General features: G+C 35.6%; 1 protein-coding gene across 1 annotated transcript in view; it reads left to right on the top strand.

The window, feature by feature from the left end:
- Window positions 1-534: 534 nt before the first annotated feature.
- KCND2 (potassium voltage-gated channel subfamily D member 2) overlaps window positions 535-27,336 on the top strand; it is a 452,568-nt gene continuing 425,766 nt past the window's right edge. Inside the window, exon 1 of the mRNA XM_046670223.1 lies at window positions 535-2,354. Within this exon, the coding sequence (XP_046526179.1) occupies window positions 1,240-2,354 (1,115 nt within the window). The 5' untranslated portion in view covers window positions 535-1,239. The remainder of the gene's footprint in view (window positions 2,355-27,336) is intronic.

Consider the following 27,336-nt stretch of genomic DNA (forward strand, 5'->3'; position numbering starts at 1 on the left):
CGCCTGGCCGCCCCGCAGCCCCGCCGCCCCGCAGCCCCGCAGCGCGCCGCCCGGGCCCCGGCGACAGCGGCGGCGCAGTAAGTTGGCAGGAGCGAGTCCCCTCCGTTCTCGCCTCCCCCGCACCTTTTGAACTTGTTGCTGCTGCTCGGCTCGCCTGCGCCTGGCTTTTGGAAGGTGAAAAGGAGGAGGGAGGCACGGGCGGATGGGGGAAGGGGAAGAAGAGCTCGCTTGAGCTTTATTTATGCTCCCTCGGCGCCTCGGATTCGGCTGCTCGCGAGCTGCTTTCTCGGCTTTTCCCTTTCCGGGTGCACGGCGAGGAGAAAGTCTCTATGCAACTCAGCCCCGGCGCGCACTTTGCCAGGTATGTACCGCGGGCGAGGCGCCTTCTGCGCCGAGGCAGATGCTGCTGCCGCCGCGGCGGCGGCGGCTGTCGGCTCCCGGGTTCTGTAACTGTCACGCGGCACCTGAGCTGAACTTGAAAAGAGAGTGAAGGGGCGATTGGGCGAACGCTTTTGGCAGACGCAGGGGGGTACTTGTAGACGTGGGGGAGGAGGATCTATATTAACGTCCCCCAACCGTGCCCACCGCACAGCATCTCCATCTCTGCAAATACGACCCGAGTAGTAGAGGCGGCAACCGGACTTCCAAAGAGACGTGGGGCAGCGGCTGTGACCGCATCTCGGAAGCTACAACAACAGGTCGCCTTTCTGAGACTCCTTTGGCGGGAAGGGCCACTTGGAAAGAGAAGGTTTGAAAGAACTAAAAGGGAAAGGGGAAGTGGGTTCCCTAATTCGTCAAAAGAATACCACTGAGTGACTGTCCTTGTTTCCTCTATCCTACACGTCGCATACTGACCCCACATTACCCAGACTGTGTCAGGGTTTGAGAAAGCAAAGACATCTGTTTGAAGAAATTGCTGCATCTGAAGTCACCTGTGTACTTATTCGTGCCAGTAGTGGCCTGGTCCAGCTGCTAGAAGAGGTTTGGTTAGGTTCTATTGGGCGTGATTGTTAGGACATTGTTTTGTTTTTTTCTGTTACTCCAAATCCCTGTCTTTGAGGGACACTTGCCCTTCCGAGAACTGTGACTTCATCAGGAACCCTACCTTGGAATAAGCGTGATACCTCTGGACCAGGTTTCCCAGTAGTATTTTGTTTGACAGGAGGAAGTGGGAGATTGTGGCTACTTTGACCCACTGGAGAGGCCTGACTGTCCTTCTTGCCTCCACTTCAAGGAACGATGGCGGCGGGTGTCGCAGCCTGGCTGCCTTTTGCAAGGGCAGCAGCCATTGGGTGGATGCCTGTGGCCTCGGGGCCCATGCCAGCTCCCCCAAGGCAGGAGAGAAAAAGGACTCAAGATGCTCTAATTGTGCTGAATGTGAGTGGCACCCGTTTCCAGACATGGCAGGACACGCTGGAACGTTACCCAGACACTCTACTGGGCAGTTCTGAGAGGGACTTTTTCTACCATCCGGAAACTCAGCAGTATTTTTTTGACCGTGACCCGGACATCTTCCGCCATATCCTGAATTTCTACCGCACTGGGAAGCTCCACTATCCTCGCCATGAGTGCATCTCTGCTTATGATGAAGAATTGGCCTTCTTTGGCCTCATCCCAGAAATTATTGGCGACTGCTGTTATGAGGAGTACAAGGATCGCAGGCGCGAGAACGCGGAGCGTCTACAGGACGATGCTGATACTGACAACACAGGAGAGAGCGCGCTGCCGACTATGACTGCTCGCCAGAGGGTCTGGCGGGCATTTGAGAACCCCCACACCAGCACGATGGCCCTGGTGTTCTACTATGTTACAGGGTTCTTCATTGCCGTCTCAGTCATCGCTAATGTGGTAGAAACAGTGCCATGTGGGTCCAGCCCAGGTCACATTAAAGAACTGCCCTGTGGGGAGCGGTATGCAGTGGCCTTCTTTTGCTTGGATACAGCCTGCGTCATGATCTTCACGGTTGAGTACTTGCTTCGCCTGGCTGCAGCACCCAGTCGTTACCGTTTTGTGCGTAGCGTCATGAGTATCATCGATGTGGTGGCCATCCTGCCTTATTACATTGGGCTGGTGATGACAGACAATGAGGATGTCAGTGGAGCCTTTGTCACACTCCGAGTCTTCCGGGTCTTCCGGATCTTTAAGTTTTCCCGCCACTCTCAAGGCCTGCGCATCCTGGGGTACACATTGAAGAGTTGTGCCTCAGAATTGGGCTTCTTGCTCTTCTCGCTCACCATGGCTATCATCATTTTCGCTACCGTTATGTTCTACGCAGAGAAAGGGTCTTCGGCCAGCAAGTTCACCAGCATCCCTGCTGCCTTCTGGTATACCATCGTCACCATGACAACACTAGGGTAGGTGCCATCAAGGGAAATGGGATGGAGGTTGAATATGTGTGAGGTGGTTGTGGACCCATTAAGGTGATATAATAATTCAGAGGGAATAATTTTTCTCTTTCCTAAATGGGTTTAGGAAAGCATTATCTAAATGGTTTTGAGGAACTCTTTAGATCTATGAAATAGGTATGATGTAGAGATGGAAGTACTTAGGGAGTTGCTGGCAAATGTTGAGTACTGATAGCTGAAAGCGATACCTACACAAAGAAGTTTTAGAATTCTTGACTATAGGGAAATATCATCAATATTATATTATTATAATATATGTATATAATGATAATGAAAAACACAAAATGTGTGCCCTAATAAAGGTGTGTAAATGCACAATACATATTGAAATGTCTACAAAGTGCTTCAGTGTACTCAAATGAAGTTTCCATGTGTATTTGAAGTATTATATGAATGGATACTTTTGGCATGCATTTTCCCTCTAAGAACCATAATTCTTACAACATTATAAAACATAGATTGTAGATATCATTGTCAAAGAATTTTGTAACATATATGCACATATGTATTTTCATTATGGCTGATAGGTTATGCAGTGTTTTAGAATATGAAGGCTGAAAGTAATCAACTCTACAAAATGCAGTGGAGTATTTGCAACATAGTTAAGACTAGGTTCATAGTTCCAAATCAAAAAGCAAATGACTTTCATCCACACATTTTTTTTAGAAACTACAGATCCCATCAGGCAGTGGGCCCATGACTATTCAATACATACAGAAGGTAGAGCAGTATCTGGTGAGCTTGATGGTCACCAAGGGCTGGTTGCATTATAGAGTTCTGGGTCCTAATTTCCTTCTAGAATCCTTTGATGCATTCTTTTATTTGGGGGTAATGGTGTTTTGCATCCAAAGGGACATAGTCTGAATTAATGTGTTTTTTTAAAAAATAAGTTTTAAGCTAGAATTAAGATTTTCTAGATGATAGAAAAAAGGAAAGGTATGAAATGATTAATAATGTTAATCAAACTGCAGGAAAGTAGCAGCATTTACATGTTAGAGAATCCAATAAACTAAAATGGTTAAAGCCTTTTACTTTTGTGAGTTCTTAGATAAGCCACGTAGTGATGTTCGTGCCCTTTCTTTAGCTTTATGCTGCTTTGCTTGCATAGTTAATCAGTTCAATAAGGATTTGGTAATGGCTAAAAGAAAAGTTATTCCCAAGGCTGCTTTTTAAGTTTTGTGTTTCTAGCTAATTTAATTGCCTTCTTTAAATGACAATGTGGTTAAAGTCAACTTAATTTTATTAGACATATTGTGTTGAACAGAATTTCTCATGTTGTCATATGGCCAACTAATGGAATATTTTTATGTGAAGAAGTTTTGGCTAAGGTAATTAAGAGATTATGGTGAAGTAAACTACAATGACTTATGATTTTGATTTAGTCTCACAAATTTTTTGAGGATCTTATGGTGCATTTTCAAAAATGAATTAGTGAAAATCTGTATCCTACTGCTCAGATTTCCCTCTTATGCTGTTGGTAATTTTGTGGAAATTTTGAAGAAGATGCAGAGTACCTTAGCAGTGTAGGTGCTTATTTCTTATCAAAAAGATTTTTACATGTATATATGTTTTTTGGTCTTGTTGTATTTTTGTCATTTGAAATCTTTATTAAGGACAATTGGATAGTACAAATCACTCTCGGGTCCTCAAATTAGAAATACTCATGAATAAAAAGAAGACGTTGTGTTATGAGGAAATAAAGGAAGAAATATTAAAAGGAAATATATTTTTAAAAATTTGGTGTCTATGGCAGTATTTTTCATGAAATATCAGTGAGTCGTGTTAATACTATATACTGTTTATATGACTGAGTATATATATATTATAATAAATGCTGATAAGATGCTAATTTCATCTGGCTGGGAGTTCTATTCTAGATACAAGAAGTTAGTATTATTTTTAAATTTGTTTCCTGGAATGACATTCAAGTTTTTATTTTATTTTGAAATTTATTTTTGTTTTCAGGGAAAAAAATGAGGAATTGTTAGCCATTGATGATAATTTTTTATTACATAAATAACATGCTTAGAAGTATCTACTTTTTGAAATGATTTAAGAAACAGAATCCTAATGCCTGAGTATAATCTATGAAATGGGTTTAGTTCCTGTGTTTCATATGTAAGTGGATTGAAGGAATTAAATAAAACTTTCTTAGAACTTGGAAGCAAACTGGGAGTTACTTTTAAGACTTAAGTTTCACTGAAGTTGAAAATTTTAGTTTTCAGGAAATTAAGCTAATTAATGATCCTGATGAATATAGAAGAGATACTTTTAAGTTGTAGAAATGTTTATACAATCAAAATGCAATCCATTTATTGGAGAATGTATATGAACATTTAACAAAGCATATGCTTTATAATACAGCAAAGTTTCTTAGGAACATGTCTTCAGTTCCTCATCAAAATACATTTATAATGTATTTTATTTTCCTGGAGAAATAGATTTTTTTAGAAAGTCTGCTTTGTGGCATCTTATCTTTGGTTGCATTGTGACTCAACAGCTTTTTTTAAGAATAGAAAATACTTAACAAAAGTCATTGCCTGAATTTATGTTTTACTCTGTAGTTTTATTCTTGTAAGTTGAAGTAAAGGTATAAACTTTCTGGAAAATATACAGTAGTTGGAGCTAATATCACACTTTGTCTGGTAGATGACCAAGAATTTCCCATTACTCTGTCTGAGCTGTATTTACGTGGCTATTATTTTTAATGGAGCTAATGCCCATCAATTAAATGATTATAGAAGTGAAAATGGAATCCCAAACAGTGGGTATCAAAAATTCCAGCTCTTACAAACATTATCTACTCTAGAAGAAATAGCCAAGGGCTTTGTAATCAGCAGGGTTTTCTGCTGCCTCTCAGGCCATTTTAGACAATATTCAGTTGTTTTTTTGGTGTGAAGAAATGAGTGGGTCTGTCTTAGAACTGTTGTTTATTCATCGAATCATTTTTGTGCTCCCCAAAATGTCAAATATATCATTATACTATAACTTGACCATACTTGCTATATATGTAATTATTTAATTTGCCAATAAAATGAAAACTTTAAAATATAATTTTAAGGCTACCCATTTCCTATTAATTAAAGTAGGAAACATAAAAAAGCAGAATTTGAAAAATCAATGAAAGAAAGAATGTCAGAAAGACTTTTTGGACAGTGTTTAGATTGAGTGGCCATGTGTGTCTGTTCCTCCATTCCATTCTTTCTTTCTGAGCACGTTTATGGAGCTGCACTAGGCCCGGATTACCCTTTTACTCCCCACCTCCCTCCTTTCCATAATGTAAATTCTAGTTACTGCCTTAAATTGCCTTGGGAGAAAAAGAACCTGGAACTCCTCTTTTGTCCTAATGACTTTTGGAAATAACATCCAGTTGTTATTTTTCATTCAGGTGGTAGTACTCAAAGGGTGCCAAATTTAGGAAATTTCTAAATGTTCACCAATAATCAAAAACAATTTTGTAAAAATATGTTTAACAAGATCCAGCTTCAGTTTACCGTCGTATCTCAGGCTCATGCCTTGTGAGTTAGAAGTGGTACCAGGTGGCACATTAAATTTTGGAGGAGTCATTATTTTAGGCACTATCTACATTCTTGGTCATGATTACTGGCCATTTAGATGCTTTTTCAAAAGCAGAGATTGTATTACTCATGACCTAAAACTTAAGAACTTGAGAAGTATCATTTCTGTGCTCCATACCACTTCTTTAATTTTAAAACAAAGTTGTTTTCACAAGGTTTTCAATATGGAAAAGAAAGCAACCACATGGTATTTCTGTCAAGTTCATGTTTAGAAGGGAACTTTGTGATTTTAACTATATAAATTAATTTGTGATTTCTGACAAATCTAGGAAACCAAAAAGTTCACTTGTAGTGTACATTTTATCAGAAACAAATATGATAGAATTACACATATGCTCCCAGTAAACTTAGTCTAGTGTCTATTTATAAGACTCTCAAAACTAGCTCTGTAATATTTTAATTTTCATATATTTGGTAAATTGCTATTTTAAGTAATTAAAAAAGCAAAATAGTTTTCATTGCAATTTTCCTAACAATGTATCAGGGAAATTCCTCTTTTTAGAATGGCGCAATTGGAGAGGGTTTGTGTATATATATATAATATGTCATATATATATCATTTATGTTATATTTTATGTAACATACAAATACATTCTATAGCTTATACAACATATAAATATATTAAGTATGTTATATATTTTGTAATATGTAACATACATATGTGATGTAAATATATGTTATAAGTATATATTATTCAACAGAAGAGTAAACTTTTAAATACCTTCCTGCTATCTGTCACTATTCTGATTCCATAGCTTTAGGAAATGTTGGGAGAATATCGTGGAGAATCATTTATGTAGAGACTTTTGGTTTCCCTGGCCATTACTGAAAATGGATGGGATTATTTTCCCCTGTGCCAGCAGCTATACATACATATTTCTAATGTGTTCATCAAATACATCTTTACAAGGCGGGAAGTACCAAAATTTATCTTTCTGATGAAGAGCCATACTATGAGTCACATCCATTTTTATTTTGGCATACTACAACATATTTTTATAAAGTTCTTTATAGAGCGTGTTAATTGGTGGGAGTTGAAAATGAACTTTTAAAGAAATGTAGAAAAATGTGATATGTATCCCTCTTTTAGCATTACAGGTAACCAAATCTTATGTCTTCATTTTGTTTTAGTCATCATTTGACTTAGAGACAGCATTTGACACGACATATGTATTTTTTATATGTGTTTTTACCCAGCATTTCACCTTTCTTTATAAGCATTTACTTGGTTGCCAAGCAGAGATATGACAGAAAGGGATAATATGTGTTCTCTCAGGGCAGCACCCTAGAGAAGGGGCCAGTTTCTAATTTTCAGTGGCTCTGTAGTGATAATTCTTTTTCTTTTCAGGATTTCTCTTTAGACTGCAGATTGACTCGGTCTTATACTTATTTCGTTTGTATAGTTACTTCATTTAATTCTGGTGTCGTGTATTTTGTATTTGTGTAAACTTTCCTTCCACTTGTACTCATCTTTGAAAATGAGTTAATGAAGTTCAAATTTCTTGTTACCTAATTTCTGTATTTCTGGTGGAAGGAAGCTTAGCTGTTATTTATTTAAAATCCACCATTTTACACATGCAAGATTTTTTGTGGTTTGCTTATAGTTACACAATTAAACAGCAGCAACATTTTGTGAAATTTCATTATTTTTAATCATTTTTTTTCTGAAGACTTCAAAACCTTATGTACGAATATGTGTGGTAATAACTATCTGGGGGTTGCTTCTGATGCTATAGGGATAAGAGAAGCAATAAATTTGCTCTATTGTCCATTATTACAGTGCATTTCTCTACTAGTTCTACTCTCTGTGATTCACTTTGTCCGCATTCCTCAGTATCCTGGCGAACTCTGCATTTATTCATGCATGCACTACTGGCGTTTATCATAATGGTACCCAGTTGATATAACGCAACCATGTGTTTTCATCTGGTGAACTGTTAGGCCCTTTGTGGGGCAAACTACTTGATGCTGAGTATTTTACCTGGCCTGATGGAGAAGAAAGTAAATCAACTATTTTGCCTGAATTACCTAAAAAAGACTTAGCATGTGAGTTGTTAAAACTGTGCAATTTAACTTCTCTTTTGTTGAAAGAACAGGAATGGTGAAAAGAGCATTCACTGAAAAGGAAGTATTATTTTTCCTTCAGTGCTATAAATAATGGTTTCACTTTCTTTTTTTCCCCCCACTCTCCATATGTCTTGTATTGTCTTCTGAGCACGAATATATATAGAAACAGGCATTGTTCTCCCACTAACTTCAGCAGCTAGATTTGACGGTGTGGGATATGATACGGTATTGAAAAGAAACCCAGGGATGAAACACCATCTTGACATTCTGGGCACATTGGTGCTTTTCCTTGCATTGGTAGATTCCATTGGAGTTTTTGGCCATTTAGTCTTCTCCTTTGAGAGCTAGCCTTTACATTGACCTTCTCCATGAAGCCTTCTTGACCTCCGAACCCTACATCATCTAGAGTTCGAATTACACTTGACATTAGTGAGTGCTATTTTACATATAATTTATGGTTTTATCTCCAGCTCTTCCAACTAGATTGAAAGGCTTTTGAGGTTTTGATCTATACCTTTTGGGGACTTATCACCTAGTTAGTTCAAATGTAGAAAAATCTATGTTAATGTGTTGCAGCTCATGGTGTGTGGTGGTACCTGCACACCATGGAGAGAGCTTCTTAGCCATGGAACAGCACCATCTCAACATTAGCAGTCATTTACTAATCTTATATTATGCTTTGTTCAATGTTAAAAAAAAAATCAAAATTTATTATTTGAACGTTTTGTCTTTGAATGTACTTCAATCTATTCTTGTCGTTTTTCTCTTTTGACTAGGGGAGGTTATGAGACTTCCCCACTCTTTGATCTGTAAGTAATTCTTCTCTGTAAAGGTTAGAATTAATGGCTGCTGAAGGCTATTTCCTTAATCAGTTTGCTTTCTGGTGAAGGCTAGGTAAATTGCTGATGCCTCTGGGAAGCATATGGAGATATCTTAAAATGTAAGTGAATCAGCACAGAAATATACTGCCTTCTCTTTCAAGCTCAGTTCTCTATCTAAATATGAACACCCCAAAGAGCCCATGGGTTGAAAAGATACTTTCATGACACTACGTCACTAGAAAGATGTTTTGTCTCTTACCCAATAAAACCAAGCTGGTACTTTTCTTTTCTTTGTCCAGGTCCACTCATTTATGCATAAAATGGAATTATTTTAAAATAGAGAACTATTGTCTGTAAGTGACATTAGGATAAATGAAGTATCTCTCAGGAAGAAGTTCCCATTCTAAGGGATTAAAAGGCAGGTATACAAAATGTAAATATACCTATAGATACATATCCTGGCATGGTGCAATCCATTGTGCATTGGGAATTGTGACAAGTCTGTTATATAAAGATCCAAAGCATAAAAAGTGTGGGGAGAATAGGGAGTGAGTTATCAGAAGTTAATAATGAGAAAAAAATAACATTGAAAGAGTAGGATGACAGTTGAAATAATGTCAAATAGAACGAGAAGGTTTTGTTCTAAAAGTAAAAGGTCATGTCTTTTTTGCTCTTATGTGGGCCTGATTCTTCCATCTTCCTCATTTTCTTCACTTTTAAGAATACCAATAATAGTGCTTTTGGAAAACCAAGGTCTTACCATTAGCATATACCCTCAGGAAATCAAAATGTGACTCATAGAGTTCAATTCAATTTAACAGACTTTTGTTGATCACTTACAACCTGTCGTTGACCACAGCAGTAAATAAAACTGCCAACTTCCTGACCTTAAGAACCATGTATTCTAGTAGGAGAGGCAGAAATAAACACATAAGTATATAATATAATTCCAGGTAGTGGTGGGTGGTACAAACAAAATAAATCAGGGTAAGAAGTGTGCTATTTTGAATAGGGACAGACAAGGCTTTTCCAGGGGGAATCTTTGAGCGGGTGGCAAATTGAAGGGGGTGAATCCTATGAATATCTGGATGAAGATCTTTAGAGGAAGACAGAAAAGAAGGACAAAGACCTCAAGGTGGGAGGAGGCTTGGTGTATTCCACCTAAAGCCGCTGTACTTGAAGCAAAGGGAGGAGGGGTAAGTAGCAAATGCTATCTGACAGGCAGCTGGGACAAGATGATGTAGGACGTTGCACACCATGATAAAGATTTCTAGTTTCGTTAGAGATATAATGGGGAGACATTAGAGAGTGGTGAGTATGGTAGGGATAGGAGAGTATTTCTGTATTAAAATGAGCATGAGCTCTAAAACATTAAAAAAATTTTTTTAAATGGTTATTTTAACGTTAATTTCTTCAGCGTGTAAAATTCTCATTCTTTGTTAGATTCGTTATACTTACCTTAGCTTAAGATTTATATCCAATTATTCATGAGAGTTTCCAGAAAAGTGGAATATTTTATAAGTATGCATGATTAAATTATTCCTAGCTGACAAAAATAAAACTAGTTCAAATGAAAAAAATGAATTCCACATTTTAGCTGAAAAGACAACACTGGTTCTCAATAGATATGGAGCTATCTGGAGAATGCTGAGGATAATCTCTGTTTTGAATATAGATTTACAGACTTACAGTTGTCAATTCTAATGCTAGTGCTCAAGAATTTCACATACGCTTTGGATTCTGTTTAAAGAATTTTCATGTTTTTTTCTCACTTTGCGGGAGGTACATTTATATCTTCTTCAGGTGTTTTGTTATTTTTGTGAGTTTGAAAGAAAAAATGGCTTACGTGTCTTGAAATCTGTGAAAATTGCCAGAGGATATGTATTTTTAAACCCAGATTAAATTGGGACCATGTATGTAGCAGCCGTACAATGTAAAGTAGGAGAGGCGGTGCTTCAGTCAGAATCACCATGCTGCTGAGTAAAACGTAATCATGAATGGATAATTCAAGAGAACTTGGGTTTGGAAGAACAAGAATTGGATTAACAGCATAAAAATCCAAAAAAAACTCACAATTGTGTATGCTTCCCAGATGAGCAGCTTGTGAAAATAGTTCCTGTATTTAAAAGAATTTAGTGTGGCATCTCACTTTGCATGCTGTTTCCATTAAAACATCTGTCCTCAGATAGTTTTGCATCCAGAAGTTCTACCCGGAGGCTTAATTCCTCATAGAACAAGCTAGAGTTCATTCATAAGGGCCATCACAAAGGAAAAGTCCTGGTATTCCCTGTCCTTGGGCTGTGATGAAGTTGATAATGACAATCACACTTGTAATTTTACTATCCTTTGTATATCTTGAAGGGGAACTGGTTTCCTTTCATCATGCTACAGAAAGTAAGCTATCTAACCCTGTACTATTTTAATGCATTTTGGAAAAGGGAAATCCTAATGCATATTGTTTTAGATAACACTTTGGAACTTATGAAAATGTTTCCAGTTCTTACCAAATGTGGTTTTTTTGGAATGAAAAATAAGCACATGTATTTGTATTCTTCTTAAATTAGATGGAGCCAGTAATGCTTGTTAGATACTTTATTAGATCAGAAAAGAATGTTCCTATGGATTGTCCCTCATGTCTGATTTTCTTTTTTGGTTGAAAGGTATTAAAATCATAGAATTTTGATTTGCAGGGCTCTTTAGAAATCATCTTGTAGAAACTTCTCAGTTTATATAAGCACAGAGCTAGTTAGTGAAAGAACATACGCTAGATTTCTGAGTGATCTTTTGAAGTCTAATGCTATTGAGAGCACGATACACTGAAAGTCTTTTTTCTCCATATTTTTTTCTCTACTGTATACCTATTCCCATCATTAAACAAAATATTACAAGCAAAACAGAGCAACAAAACCAGGTAGTGTATATGCAGGCCTAAAAAGACCAGTAGGTGATTATGGAATTTCCTCATAATATAATTAAAACTCTGATAATGACATCATATTATATATATATGCGTATATATGTGTGTGTTTATGTGTGTATATATACTTCATAGACCCCCCTTAGAAATAACTATATATAATGTATATAATTATATATATGATTTTTAATCTAGTGGAGAACGGTGGACTAGTAACATAAACAAATTCATGCAATAATTGTTACATGCACAAAGTCTCATTTTAACACTTTTCTCTTGAACATCTAATTGTTAACTCTTGTTGAAACGAAAGAGAATTCATTATTGAATTGAAGTTTCGACTCTGAATTTTAGACAGTTATCTAAAGTTATGATTTTATTGTTTTTAATATCAACAGTGTTGAAAGCAGGCTATGAAATCAGTGTCTGATCATTTGTTTGACTTGTTTTGGTCAGAACAACAGATATTCCAAATTTGGAATATTAGATACATTCATAATTTGCTCCCAAAAATCATGTTACGTTTTCTTTATTAAGTGAAAATACATGCTAAGGTTCAAATGAAAGAATGTTTTCAAATATTCTTCAATTAAACATTCTAAGGTGGAATATATTTTGAGGTGGTTTTCTCAAACTTGTTTAAATAGCGTGTTTCTACTCTGAAAAACATGTAAAATGCCATTTTGATCCCTGAAATTACTAAGCGGAAATCAACTCCTCTTTTAATTCTCTCAGGTTTTTTGGAAGTTAATATTCTGGAAAATTAGGTAGTGAGCAGATACTTCTAACACTTTAGGGGAAATCTTCAACATGAAGCTAAAGTGATAAGTTATAAGGAAGGACCTTGCATTTCAGTAGAATATATTTGAAAGAACTAAGGCTTTGATAATAATAGTTTAAAGAGCCAAACCAAGATATGTTACTTTCATCTTACTCCAAGTGCACTGAATTGAACTAATCGTTATCCTTTTTTCATGACACATTTCTATCATTCATCCGTTCATGGCTTTCTTTATCATTTTATTTATTTAGTAACTTTTATTTTATTTATTTATTTATTTATTTTGAGGAAGGTTAGTCCTAAGCTAACATCTGCCACCAATTTGCTGAGGAAGACTGGTTCTGAGCTAACATCCGTGCCTATCTTCCTCTACTATATGTGGGATGCCTGCCACAGCATGGCTTGCTAAGCAGTGTGTAGGTCTGCACCCGCGGTCCGAACCGGCCAACCCTGGGCTGCCGAAGCGGAGTGTGCGAACTTAACTGCTGTGCCACCAGGCTGGCCCCTTTAGTAACCTTTAATAGTGTAATATGCACAGGTGAACCTACCCCCAAACTAAAGCTATGTCATTGATATTAACCTGCATTAACCATAAGTACCTTCTCTTCCTATTCCATCCCACTTTCTTTCTCTGCTGGAGCTAGCTGTCATCCTGTATCCTGTATTTAAGCTTTTTAAAACTAAATGTTTAATTGGGAGGTTATGTTAGCTTTGTAAAAGGATATCATGCTGCATACAATATTTTGGGCTCTTGCATATAGTATTATATCACCAAGGTTTGTCCATATTGTTGCCATGCATTGTAATTTATTTTTTGGCTGCTATATAATGTTTCATTCCATCATGTGAGTATACTACAGTTTATTCAACCACTGTCTTGATGAGGACATTCAAGTTGGTTCTAGGTTTTTCTGAAGAGAGATGACATGCAAATTGTTGACATGCACATGTTTCTGCTGTGTATGTAACTTGAAGTGAAATTGACGGGTCATAAGTTTGCGTGTTCATCTTTGGGGGATAAAGTCAAATTTTTCCAAAGTTGCTGCATCAATCATTGCTTCCACTAGCCAAGAATAAATAAATAAATACAAATTTTGAGAAGATGATTTCAATGAGGCAGGGGGGACACAATGGGAAGAGGAAGTGCATATGGTTAGATGTAGGTTAAAATGAAGAAATTAAGAATTTTTTTCTATTGGTATTGCTTTTACCTTGATCTTTTTGAGATGAGAAATTAAAATAATTGGAGCAATCACAACTTGCATTTTTGACTTCCACTTCTAGTTGGAATCTTCTTATTTTTTCAACCTGAAAAGATTTATACTGATAAACCTTGTATTCATATTTTCACAATGTGAAATATTTTATTAACTTCAATTATGTGTTTGAACTCAAGGCCAACCATATTCAAACCAATAATACGAAAACATCAAATCTGAAAATATCTCACAAGGCTTTGGTTTACTCATTCTTAGGAAAGTAAGAATGAGGATTGAAGTTGATATTAAATTGATTTTCTGATACGTTATAGTACTTTATGAAATGTTACATATAACTTTTTGCAAACACGTATAACCAAGAAAGTATTCACATCGTCTCCATTCATATTGTCTAATGTATCAGAACATTGATACAGTTAGGAAAAAATGTGCTAATTTCAAGGCACCTCATAGGCATTCAGAAGGGGATACCTCACTGTGAAATAGGATATAAGAATAAATGTCAAGAGGAAATTACTTCCATTTCAGGAAATTCTTAATTATGCAAATGAAAATGAGTATTATTGCCAATCTTTCATAGATAACCTTGTAATTTTTTTCATGTTTGCAGTAAAAAGCAATTGTTTTGAAAAGCATAATTAACTTGCAGTGTATACATGTTGATCTGTTGTCTTTTTCTAAATATAGCATTTGTGTTTTTGGCTTTAAAAGTTACATGAGTTCGATACAAAATGTCAGAAGATAACACAGTAAATATTCTAATACAAAGAAAAGGAACGTAATTTAGAAAATGACTATAAACTCTTCTTTCTGGAAATAGGGTACTTGCTTTATTCAGGATTGGCATGATCCTAAAGTAGTGGTAAGTAGAGTGCCTATTGATTTCTTAAAGAACCCTATTATTTTCATGTAAAAAGGTCAAATGCGTTTATAATCAATCACCTAAATGAAAAGTAAAATTACTTTATTTCAACAACAATTAAAGAAAGGCTGTATTTAGTCTAGCAAGTTTTGGCAATATGTTCTGAAATATATTAAGCCAAACTTTTAATAAATTAAGAAATTTCTTTACAGACCACTCATATTCCTTTTACTCTGTCTCCTTGGTATTTCCCTCATTACTCAGTGCCAAGTTTCTGGATCTATACATATTGTTTTAATATTACTAACGTGTATGTGAATGTATAATATATACTCGTATATGCATTTAAGAAATACAAACACACAAATATGTCAATACAAAATGTATGGATATGTAGATAAGTATTATACATATGCATCTATTGATATACCATACCCTCTCTTTTTATTTTTCTGGGAGGACACAAAGGAACTATTGATGATAATACTTCCAAGAAGTTTGGGCATGTGGGAGATGGTAGGAGCCATTTTATATGTCATTTTGTATTAATTTTTTTTTTCCGTTAGCCTATAGAACTTCTGTTAAAAGAGGACTCTGGTGACATTTGGGGTCTTTTCTCTTCATATTTTTCTATATAACCTTACCAGATTTTATTTAAAATTAGATCCTTTCTCCTACAACAACTCTTTGATGATTCACTCAAAAAGATCTTAAATATATAGGGTAATAGCTTAGAGATGGCCTGCATGTAAATACCAGCTCAGTAGCGTTAGTCAAGTTACTTAAACTCTGTTTGCCTGAGGTTCCCCATCTATAAAGATAAGTAGGTTAGTGATACCTACCTCATAGGACTTTTATGGAAATTAAATGTAAATATGTAAAGTTCTTAGAAAATTGTCTTCTACATAGGTGCTATATGAGGAATTACTATTATATTGTTATTATTAAATATATCATATTAAATATAATATTAAACATAGTACACATTTTTCTTGCATAGGGAAAAGTAGTAAACGAGCAGGAGGAAACTTTGGGAGGTTATAGATATGTCTATGTCCTTGATGATGGTGATGGTTTCATGGGTGTATACCTATCCCCAAACTCATCAAGTTGTATACATTAAATATGTACAGCTTGAAAGAAAGAGAGAAAGAAAGGGAGGGGGAGAGAGAGAGAGAAAGAAAGAGGGAGAGAGAGAGAGAGAAATAAAGAAAAAAAAAAGAAAGGGAAATTCTTAATAAACTAGGAATAGAGTGGGAAAAAAGTCTCCAGTGGGTCACCCAATAGGCAATGAGGCAGGAAATGATTGTTGAAGATGAAGAGTTATTGACTGAAGACACACCTTAAATCAAGAGGCATTTCCTATTTAGAAACTGGAGTTTTGAGTCACCATAAAAAACTTGTTGAAAGTTCAACAGTTAATGAATTTTAGTTGCCAAAGTATAAAAATTCTGTGTCTCTGGCAAACTTGTTCTGAAATTAAATACTTAATCATTTCTTCATTAGCTTTTACTTTGGCAATTTTCAGAGGATTTGAAACAGGTTACTGTCAAATGAACCAAAAGGATTACATAAACAAATGCTAAGTATTAAAGATGAAGGGGAAATGATGGAAAATAAAAATTATGTTAAATAAAGCATTACTAAGCATAAAATCAGCTCTGAATTTCCTGACAGCCAAAGAAAAGAAGGAAAGTATAGCGTGTTTCACAGCTCTACTTATCCAAGAAAAGAAATTATCCCACTTCATGAAGAAATTTTTAGAAGAATAGAGTCTAAAAGGAATTTTTTATGTAGACCTTTATAAGCAGATTATTAGCAACATAACCAACAGTGCACCAATAATTTCACAAAATATTTAGAACTATTTTTGATTTGGCCGTATAGTGTATAAACTTTTCTAATACAAAGTACATAATAATATTGTAAGAATATAAAGATGTTTTCATAGGCAATATAAAATATTTGATCAAAATATATAACTTCCAGTTAATTACAAGATTCAGTTTTGCAAATTCTGAGTGACGTTTCTTAGTGTGGATGGAAGCACACCAGAATTAGGATCACCCAGGACACTTACTAAAAATGCAGATTCTTGTCATTCACCTAAAACAGTCTAAATAGTCTCTGGAGTTGGGAACCATGACAACTGCATTTTCACTTCTTACATAAAATTTTAAGAACCACTGATCTGGGAGAATGTATGTTGAGCCTATCTCTAGTATTATCATCTTGGAATAGTATTGAAGTTGAACTGGGATTTTGAAAGGAAGTAAAAACAATTTAAAATAATGATCTAGACACAGTAGCTAAAGTGTTAGTTTTCAGTATTACTTAATGAATATATAGAGAAATTTATATAGAAATTCAATAATCTTGAATATGGGTGATGAACTGATTCTTTGTTGCAAAGTGCTATCCTAGCCTGTGCTAAGGAATAAGGTTTCATAGATGAGAACAATTAGTGCTAGTGTTCTAGAGAGCAACTGGAGTAGAGAACAGGACAGCTTCCTTCTGGGCATTTAGGATTGTGAACTTTTAAAGTTACTGATTTCCTAACACTGTCAGGGATAGGTAGGCTGAGCCTTCCTTACTGGAGGCACAGGTTAACTGACCGATTGATCATAATGAAAATAAAGAGCAGGGAGTCTTAGATTGGGGTTTCTGAGGAAGGGAAGAGCTTATGGAAAGCAAGACAGCACCAAGTATGAAGACAATCTGACTCTCATGAGACTAGAATTTTCTTTGGGTAAATATTTTTTCTCTCTTTTTTTTTCTTCTATATAAACAGAAAGTAGATTTGAAAGGATTTTACTTTCCAAAGAGGATACGTTTTAATCACACGTTAGGGATTTAAACCGTGGAGGACCTAAAGATAGAAAATGAATTACTAGTGAATTCTTAGATTATAATTGAGCATCAGGAAAGTTTTATGTAAAAATCCACTAAATGGCTGATTTGATGTTGAGCTTTTTAATTGACTTTGCATGGCCATTAGCCTGTCCAAAATGACTTCATGGTCTTTCCTGGTAAATATAGGGAAGTATGCAATAAACCTTTTCCCATGAGGTCTAGGTGATAAGAAAACTGTCTTGTGAAAGGCTCGTTGAAGATTAACATGGCCAGGAATTGAAATTCACTTCCTGCCTTGGGGGATACTGTCTAATTAGCTGTGGTTACAGGATTTCTGGTTATCAACTTTGGTAAAAGGAGGAAACCTATAGTCAAAAGTTACGATTCAATCATAAAAGTACTAATAAATGTAATCACATACAAACTCAAATGGTCCTTAGTGTCAAGATCAGGAGGCCTGATATGACATTTTGAAATCTTTGAAGTTTGAAGTGAGATTAGTTAGATGATACAGGTTTATCCCAAGTCAGATAAATAGGAAAGAGGGTCCTATGAACCTTCTGTAATGCCTCTCTTCCTGAATAGAATATACATATGGAGAGAGAAAGTGATGTGCGAGGAGATAATCTGACTCTCATAATGGGGCAACATAGAGTCTAAATTTTTGGGGCCCCAACTCTATGGCAGACCCCACCACCATAGACATAAGCAGTGTTATTTTTTCATACTGTGCTTCGACTCTCCCCCTTGCTTTGCCATATTCTGATTCCCGTTGGCAAGAGAGAGAAATGAAAATACGTTAAGTAATTACTCAATAAAATGCAAGAGATAAAACCAAAATAAGACTGCTCCACTAAAAACATGTTTAAGTTCAAACAGCTAGAATTAACATTAAAAAATCATGCAAACTTAGTGAAAATAAGAATCTGGAATCCAAAACTATAGAACACGTTCTGAGAAGCAAGTCTGAATTTTGATATATGAAGTTTCTCTGGAAGACTATCGAAGAAGATTGAACAGAAAATTTGTGTCCTTAATCAGGTATCTCAGTGAAAGAACCTTACACCTCTACCATAGATTTGAGCCTTGAGCCACAAAATAAACAAGTCCTGTTATCTTCCTGCAGAAAGGATCAGCGGGGTGGCCAAGAGCAGCAACTGTCTTTTCCCTGCACCTTAGGCCTGACATGAACATCAGCCAAATGCCCCACACCCCGTGCTTTAAAGTTCTGACCTGCTGTTGAAATTTGGAATAGCCAAAACAAAATTGGCTTTGAAACTTTTAACCCAAAATCTATTTGAGTTGGGTCTATAATTTTTGTTCACCTTTTAATTGATTTAGAAGAATCTGTTTTATGGAAGAGCTACACATACAATTTATTTTCATAATTTGTTTCCAAGCTCACATTGTTTTTCTGTTTGTTTGTAGTAACCCTAGGAACCAATGGAGGAAAAAATTCATGGATCTGCGATGCTCTAGGTAGAGCTGTAGGCTTGTTGTGCTTAAGGTGCCTCAATATGCCTGCTGACAAAAGTTCTGTCTTCAAAGAACCTCTGACTTTATTTGAAATCTACCCCGCAGGCTTGTAACAATGCCTAGAACATTGCTTTGCGGATCATAGATGCTGAATAAAGATTTTTTTTCTTTTTACTGTAGAGTTAAAGGTCCAACCCATTTTAGGAACTTATATCACTCACAGTACTTTCTAGCTATTTCTTTCCCGGCTATACATCCTCTAACACACAAATATCTACATACAGAAATAAAATTTCCGCAGATGCAAAGTCTTCAGCTCAACATACATTAAAAATATTACATGTGAAATAAACTTCTGGAGTTTTGACAGTTTTTTCATATGCTGTAAAACTGTTTTCCAAATCTGTATTCATTTTTCTTAACCTTCGAAGGAAATCCCCTACATTTCTGTGCTCTTTCTCTGATTTCTGTATTGTTGGCTCATAGCTATATATATCTATCCTGCCATTCTTCTGAGCCTCAGACAGTAATTTCCAAATTTATTCCATCAGGAAATATTGAGTCCTTGGCTTTTATAGACAATCAGCATGAGAAGTGGCCATATAGAGAATATTTCCAAATCTAACACAAAACCATTAGACGTAAAGTATTGTCTAGCTAGCACATTACTCATGGTCCCATATCTTAAGAGCTATGGAAATATATACATATATATATATTTTTTTTCTTGTTTGCTAACTACCTTAGAATTTGAGTGTTTCCTGTGTGACTGATGAGAAGAATTCTCACTCATGTCCAGGGTTACCAGTAATGGGTGCCATGATCAATTAGTGATATCAACCATTGTGGGGGATAGAGGACAGTTTCCTTACCTGGCATAAGCAAAGTCTCAGTGACAGAAAAATGCACAGCACATTCTGGACATGTGCATAGACTCATTTGGCACTCAAATATCTGTTGAATGTTGACCGGACAAAAATCTGGAATTGTTTATCACTTTTTGAATTTTAATAAATTCTGCTATGAATAGATTTGAAAGTGATGATTGTAACACAAATAATAATCCCTTTACTTACAGGTTATATTTGTTTTCATTTATTTTTACTTTTCTTAAGTGTTTTCACCCTCACAGGTGATCAGCAAATATCCATGGAATAAATGAAAGAATAAATTAAAAATGTCTTCTGAATGAATAAAAATTCAGCTCATAGCTATGAAAATGGAGAAACAATTCTAGGAGGAGGATGGAATAGAAATAGAATTAAATGACATTTGAATCTTGTTCTATGGTCTTAACACTTGAGCCTCCTGAAGAACCTGTTATACGTGGCATATTATGTTACCTTTCTGTAATACTATGCTCTCTATCTCTTACCATCACCTTAAGATTGGTATTTATTAATAACCCATGAAATTGATGTACATTAGGTGTTTCACACAGTCAAACATACTGGAACACTATTGTTTAATAGAAACAAATATGATGCCCAGAAATACAGAAAAACAAATGGAGTCATATACAAAACCTAGCGAGTAAGCACAGAATCCAGATTTCATTTAACTCTGTTTAGTGACTATTCCTATGTACCAAATAATATACTTGGCACTATGAAGAAAAGATATAAGTGATGAGAGAATAAGTTCTGTGCAGAGCTGGGATTTTAAATCCTGGCTCTTCTCACTGGCTGACTCTACAGAACCTGGATGCAGTTTAAAAATATATTTGTATTTGTATGATGTAAAATGTGCGAGGAACTTCTTAATATTCTGAAATGAGTGATTGTTTGCCTGAGTTGGAAAGAACAAAAGTCAACCGTCAATTCTTGTAGTCAAGTTAGAGTCCGTGGAGCATATGAAATTGCAAGGATATTTGAACATGCTTTTTCTCCTCTCAGTGCTTCCTTCAACTCTTTTAGGTCTGTCCTAGTAAATAGGGAAGATTGGATAGGATGCATATAAGTAACTTTTGGGCTGATTTCTGTACTTGTTGGTAAAACATAATCGATATTTTTGTTGGTAAAACGTAATCGGTATTTGCTTTTTTCCAAATAGTTTAAGATCACCTATCTGTTGTGGTTTTAAATGATGTGCAACATAAATTGATAAATAATGCATTACTTCCATTGAGAATATTATAATATTTGCGCTCTAATATAAATATGTTGTTTCAGAGATAATTACATTGAAATATATTAAATGAGACTTTACTGTACATGTTCTAGTTATATCTTGAAGGACATTTCTCTGATAAGGAAGTAATTAATTCAAATATTCTTGACTTTTTTAGTGCTCTGCTCTCTTTGTTTTAATTAATTTTCACTAATTAATTTTCACATTGCAAATTTCACCTAATTTGCAATGGTATCCAAATCCCTTCTGATTTCATCTTAGTTGTTTAAGCCATTACGTTCCATGATGCTTACATAAATTCAGTGACGTGTTCATAGCTCTAGACATTTAAGTGAGATTTTTCAAATGGTAGTTCTTTATAGCCTTAGAATCATAGAATCTTGAAGCTAAAAATTTCCTTGTAGGTCACCTCGTTCAAATTTCTACCAATTGAACGTCTCTCTTTCTAACATATTCTTTAAGTTTATATGGCCTTGTATGAACTTTTTGAATATTCTGTGTAATTGGAAGTTTAAAGCAGCCCGTTTCTTTGCAGCACCACTCAAATTTTTATCAAGATTTAAAAAATTCAGCTGGCATGTACACCTTCCTCTGTCACCCATTTACCCAAATTAGGTTGTAGAGATTGAACAGGATATTTTTCTTTTTCACATCCTTTCCAAGGCTGTGTTTGAATAGAACTCTTATGTCCCTTCTTAGGCTTTTCTCTGCTGGGGTGAACTTCCCTAAGTCATTCAAACCTTGCTGTATAATGTTGTCTTTGGACCGGCTCATTGCCTTGATCTCAGATCTTCTGAAGTTGATCTGACTGGAAGAGAGTTCATTGACATCATGACCTACCACGACACTAACGTTGTGTATCTCTGAATAGGGCCTAAATGCAATGGCTTGTATTGATCCTGTGGTAAAATAATGAATCTTTCATTTTTACTTGAAATGCTGTAAAACCTTTTATTTCTTCTCTTTCCTTATGCTGTTTACTACTTGAGGATAAATTCTACCAGATTTTTTTTTTAATCCTTGTTAAATTTCATTCTATGAGCTAATAAAAATGCATTGTTTGAATGTTACCTAGCTACATGGCTTAAACGTCTCCATGAGTCTGTTTAATTGTGTTATAACAATGAAACAGAACACATGATAGACAATGTTCTTCTGGAAGAGCTATAAGGAATCCTTCTCATCAGTGGAAGTGTTTATCCAGATCGTTGTACCCAAAAGCATCTATCCAGTGCAGCCAGACCTAAAATCCAGTAGGGGAAGGAAAAGAGAAGGAAAGAGTATATTAAAAATCCAAATTGAATTGTTCCAGCAACCATAGGCTTTTCTGGCTCTGTTTGACCAGACGCTGAGGTTCATTCATTTTCTGATGATTTTTCCCTTCACTCCCTAGCAAGATCATCAATAATGAGCCTATTAAGACAACTTGGGATGGATAGAGGAAAAGGGTCAGACACATGCAGCTTTCTTGTTCCTCCTTATTTGATCAAGTTCATTCCAAGGCATGAAATGGCAGTCATCATCATCATCATCATCATGACAGAAGCGCTCATTTAGTGAGTAATTACTCTAGTCAGGCACTATACTCAGCCCTGCTTTACATACATTATTTCTTATTACATGTGATTCTACAACACAGGCATTACTTTTGTTTCACAGGTAAACAAAATGTGACTTAGAAAGAACTGATGTTAGTTCTGTCTGTCTCCAAAACATGTCCATTATCCCTAGAAACAAGTAGCCTCAGAAATTATTTATATTTGTCAAATAATTAGTAGTAGGTGTGTAAACTGTCTTTCTGGAGGTAGAAAAGGCTTGGTTCAAAGTGTGTCAGGACCAGCAATGATGAAACTAAACTTCCTGCTCTTGAAGTCTATTTACAAAGACTATTATAATAGAGTATTCCAGGCGTGTGTTGGTTTGTGATTTGCAAGTTTCCTAATTGAACTCACTCAAGATGAAACAATCCTCAACATAGCCATTCTGACATAGTTTAGCGAAAAGGTGGGTAGGTTGTGGAGCCTTGTTTATTTTATCTTATTGCAGAAGGAAAACATCCTTTAGGATGTTTTCTGACATCTTTTGTTTGAAGTTATCATCCAAGCATCTTTGAAATAACGCGTGACTGGATAAATATATGCTCATTATAGCAAAGATACTGATTGTGTCACTACTTTAGAAATAGAGTTTTAATTGAATACATAGAGAAGTTAGTTGTACGCTCTCTGACTTGCTTATTGGTATGTCATATCAGCAATAATAGACATACATTAAGTCTAAAAATGATATCAGTTTACCCTTGAAAAATGAACAAGGAATATATTTAACAATCTTAATCTTTTTTTTCTTCCTGGAAGTAATTTTATTTATTGCCTTATCTCGCATTTATAAAGTCACTAGATCTGATTATAATTAGTGTCATCTAAAATAAAAGGGTAGGATTACCAAATACATATTTACAAAGACATTTTCATCTAACTTTAAATTTAGAGACAATGTACATATAGGTTATAACAAGCATCTTAGAATGGTTTCCGAGTTTACTGAAAATTAGTTAGGTTTTGATTAAAAGGCATCCATATAATGAAAGAATTTTTAAAAAGCATTAAATTGGGACAAGCCCAGTGGCATAGTGGTTAAGTTCACGCACTCTGCTTTGGTGGCCCAGAGTTCGCAGGTTCAGATGCTGGGCGTGGACCTACATACCGCTCATCAAGCCATGCTCAGATGGGGTCCCATATGCAAAACAGAGGAAGATTAGCACAAATGTTAGCTCAGGGACAGTCTTCCTCACCAAAAGCAAAGCATTAACGTGGTGAAGATTTACAGGAAAAATATGCTTGTTTGGTAGACACTTTGGCCTGTTATTGTGCATTTAACTTCTCTATTTTTCCCTTATGTAAAAATATCATAGATATGTACATAGATATGTACACACACACATACAAAGTATATTTTGAAGGTATCTATGTTTATTTATCTCGTACTCTTTCTCTCCTAATATTATGAACTCTTGGAGGTCAAGACCTCTATCTAACTTAATTTGTTCTAATACTCTGGACATTGAGTACATTCTTTTGCTGATTTTTATGTTGGTTTTGATAAAATATATGCAGTATTCTATTTATAAAAGGAAATTATCTTGGCTTGGAGATAATGATTTTCAATATGTAGCACTAAGAATTCATATTGGTGCCAAGGAAGCAAACTCAATAAAACATCAGTTTAGTTCAGCTTTGGCTGCAAGAATATTATAATGTTCTGTTTCAGTAGCTGTTAGAAAATATCAAGATTCTATTCTTTCAGTTTTTCAGCAAATATTTGAGTGCCTACTCTGGGCATGCTTTTTACTAAACGTTAGGGATGCACAGGTTAATGGGGCATAGTTTTTGCCATAAAGGCACGCGCCATAGTGTGGTCACCCACACACACACATGTACACGTACACACACGTGCACACACGGAAGATTATTCTACATTACAATGAAAAGAGTAAAGTCATAAAGTTATGCCAGGGAATTATGGGAGCCTGGAGAGGGACACCTAATCTAGCTGGGAGTCTCATGGAAAGCTTGCTGATAGTGAGTCTTGAATGAAATATTTAAGGATGAGTATGGTCTATCAAAAAAAATGGGGGTGAAGATGGGAAGGTCATTCCAGATGGAGGAAATAGCAAAAACAAAGGGATAAATAGTATGTGTTTAGTATTTACTATGTACTGCATGCTAAGGGTTTTACATGGATTCTCTAGTTTATGCCTTATAACAACTTTGTAGATTAAGTGCAGTTTTTATCGCTATTTTGCAGATGAGTAATACAAACTCAGAGTCCAAACGTAGGAAAGTTTGGATTCAAATGCAGGGAGTCTGACTCCAGAATCCTTGCTATTAACCACCCCTCTACAACCTTGCATTTGGGTTGGGACACGCCCAGTAATCAGAGCTGCTATAAACTATTCCCCAAGGAAGGGTTCACAGACAGTTGGGCAGGAGCCCCACAGAGAGGGTTCATGGAAATGTTTGAGGTAAACATTGAATACTCAAGTATAACCTGAAGCAATTTGACTTTTTTCTAATGTGTACCCCTAAAGATTTAGTGCTGTTTTTCACACATCAAAAAGGTTGGCATATCTCCTTCTAGTCCTGGAGTATTTATATGTCGTCATTGAGTCGCCTTTTAGTGGGGTCAGGATTGCATTCATGTACAGTATATAAGAAATCTAAGTGTTGAATTTGAGGTTGAAATGCCTTCCAATTCTGGAAAGCTGTGTTTTACACACCATGTAGTTTCAATGAAGTGTTTGAGGTCATACTTCTAATTGTGATTTTTGTCCCACAAATTGTCAAAAAGATTCAAAATGTTAGATCTCATTAAGTTAAATTCCTGGGACCATGCAGAGAGGAAATCTCTGTTTCAGTTTAATCTCTTAAAAGTGGATCTCCGATTTCAAATAATTCTCCTGAGAAAGATTTAGTGCTAATAATTAGCTTCATATTATCCTTCATTTTTACAAAAGTAGAACTCAGTATGTGCCTATAGTATGATCATGTGGGAATGCTAATTGTTTATTTGAAAAAACTTTTAGTCCGTAGTAAAATAGTTTAAGAATGAATTCTTTACAGCCATCCTAATTATCTGCGTGGTGCTCATCACATAAATTTGGAAGAATACTTTAAATGCAGTACTGTACTATACATAGTTACTGAGAGAAGCAGTTTTCCAACACTTAGAGAAATGAAGAATCAAATATTTGAAATAGTCTGTGGATCTGTTGGCTAGGGTGGAAGAAACCAGAGCCAGACCTGGAAATGAGACATCATAAAAAGAGCCAAGAATGAACAATTAGACTACCTAAACACTAAACCTATCATCCAGTTAGCAATTGTTTTCTAAGAATTTTTTAAGCTATTGGTTTTTAAGAATTGCAATTTTGATATGATAAGGAGACATGATTCTATTGATCTTTTTATTAGTTGAAAGCTCTGACTTGACATTTATATTTCCATGGTGCCTTTTAAAAATCAGATTATTTTTAAATAGCTTCTCTATATCAATATTATTTTTCAGAAACCCCATTTTTTAAACATTTTTACTCATGGCTGTTTTATGACTAGCTGTCATTTCTCATGGAGTTTCCAGTCTCCTGGCCTCTAACTGAAATACTTTGGGGACTTTTTTATAAGTTTGTTCTGTTGAGTATAAGTCATTGTGAACAACATTAACTTTTCAGTTTTAAATTAATGCTCTTTCAAAGTGTGTTGATACATGCAAATCTAGTTCAGCATTGCCCAGTAGAACTTTCTGTGGTGATGGGAATGTTCTCTATCTGTTCTGTTCAATACAGTAGCTACCAGCCACCTGAGGCTGTTGAGCAGTTGGAATGTGACTAGGGTGATAGAGAAGTTGAATTTTTAATACTAGTTAACATTAATTATTTAAAACTTAAATAGGCCCATGTGGCTGGTAGGTACCTGCTTGGATAGAACAGTTCATGTTACTATAGTTTGTGTGGCTAGTAAAGTTCTCTCTTTCTACAGACGCATAATTGAGATATTAACTTAGATAAGCATACACATCAAAAGGAAGGTCTCTGCACATAGGTACCATAAGCTTCTACAGAGGCTATCTTCTCCCTAGGTAACTACATTGTAAAATTGGAACAGTCACCAAAAAGGGAACTCATTTAACTAGAACACCCCAACCACGTCACTGTGCTATGGTAGTTTTGAAAACAAAAATAATACATTTTCACATTGAGAACAACAGAAATATGATATATACAAGTCCAGTGACTAAAATTTTCAGGCCGCTTATATTTTTCAATCTATTTAGTGATGGATGGGTTCGTGATTTCAAATTGAATATTCAGTGTGATTTGAATGATGGATGATTGAGAATATTTCCTTATCTAGCTATATGGTTCTGGTGTTCTTGCTAATAATCTCTAAAAATAAGTGTGGAGAACCAGTCACAAAGATGTTTTCCAAGGTGAGGACATTGATTTAAGCATTTCTTTTAGTTTCTGCTTTAATGAATTCAAAACAATGCAAAGTAGGAAATGTTTCTCTCAAAGCCTAAACTTGGAAAAACCACACAGAGAATTAACATCCGTTTTTATTCTCTTCCAGAAAGGTAACAATAATTGAGCACTACTGTTAGAAAGTGTAGCTCATCAGCTATATCTGATATGGCTATTGGCTCTTGAATCACCAGTGCAAGTAAAAAA

Source organism: Equus quagga, chromosome 8 (assembly GCF_021613505.1).
Source record: "Equus quagga isolate Etosha38 chromosome 8, UCLA_HA_Equagga_1.0, whole genome shotgun sequence".
Classification (NCBI taxonomy): Eukaryota; Metazoa; Chordata; class Mammalia; order Perissodactyla; family Equidae; genus Equus; species Equus quagga.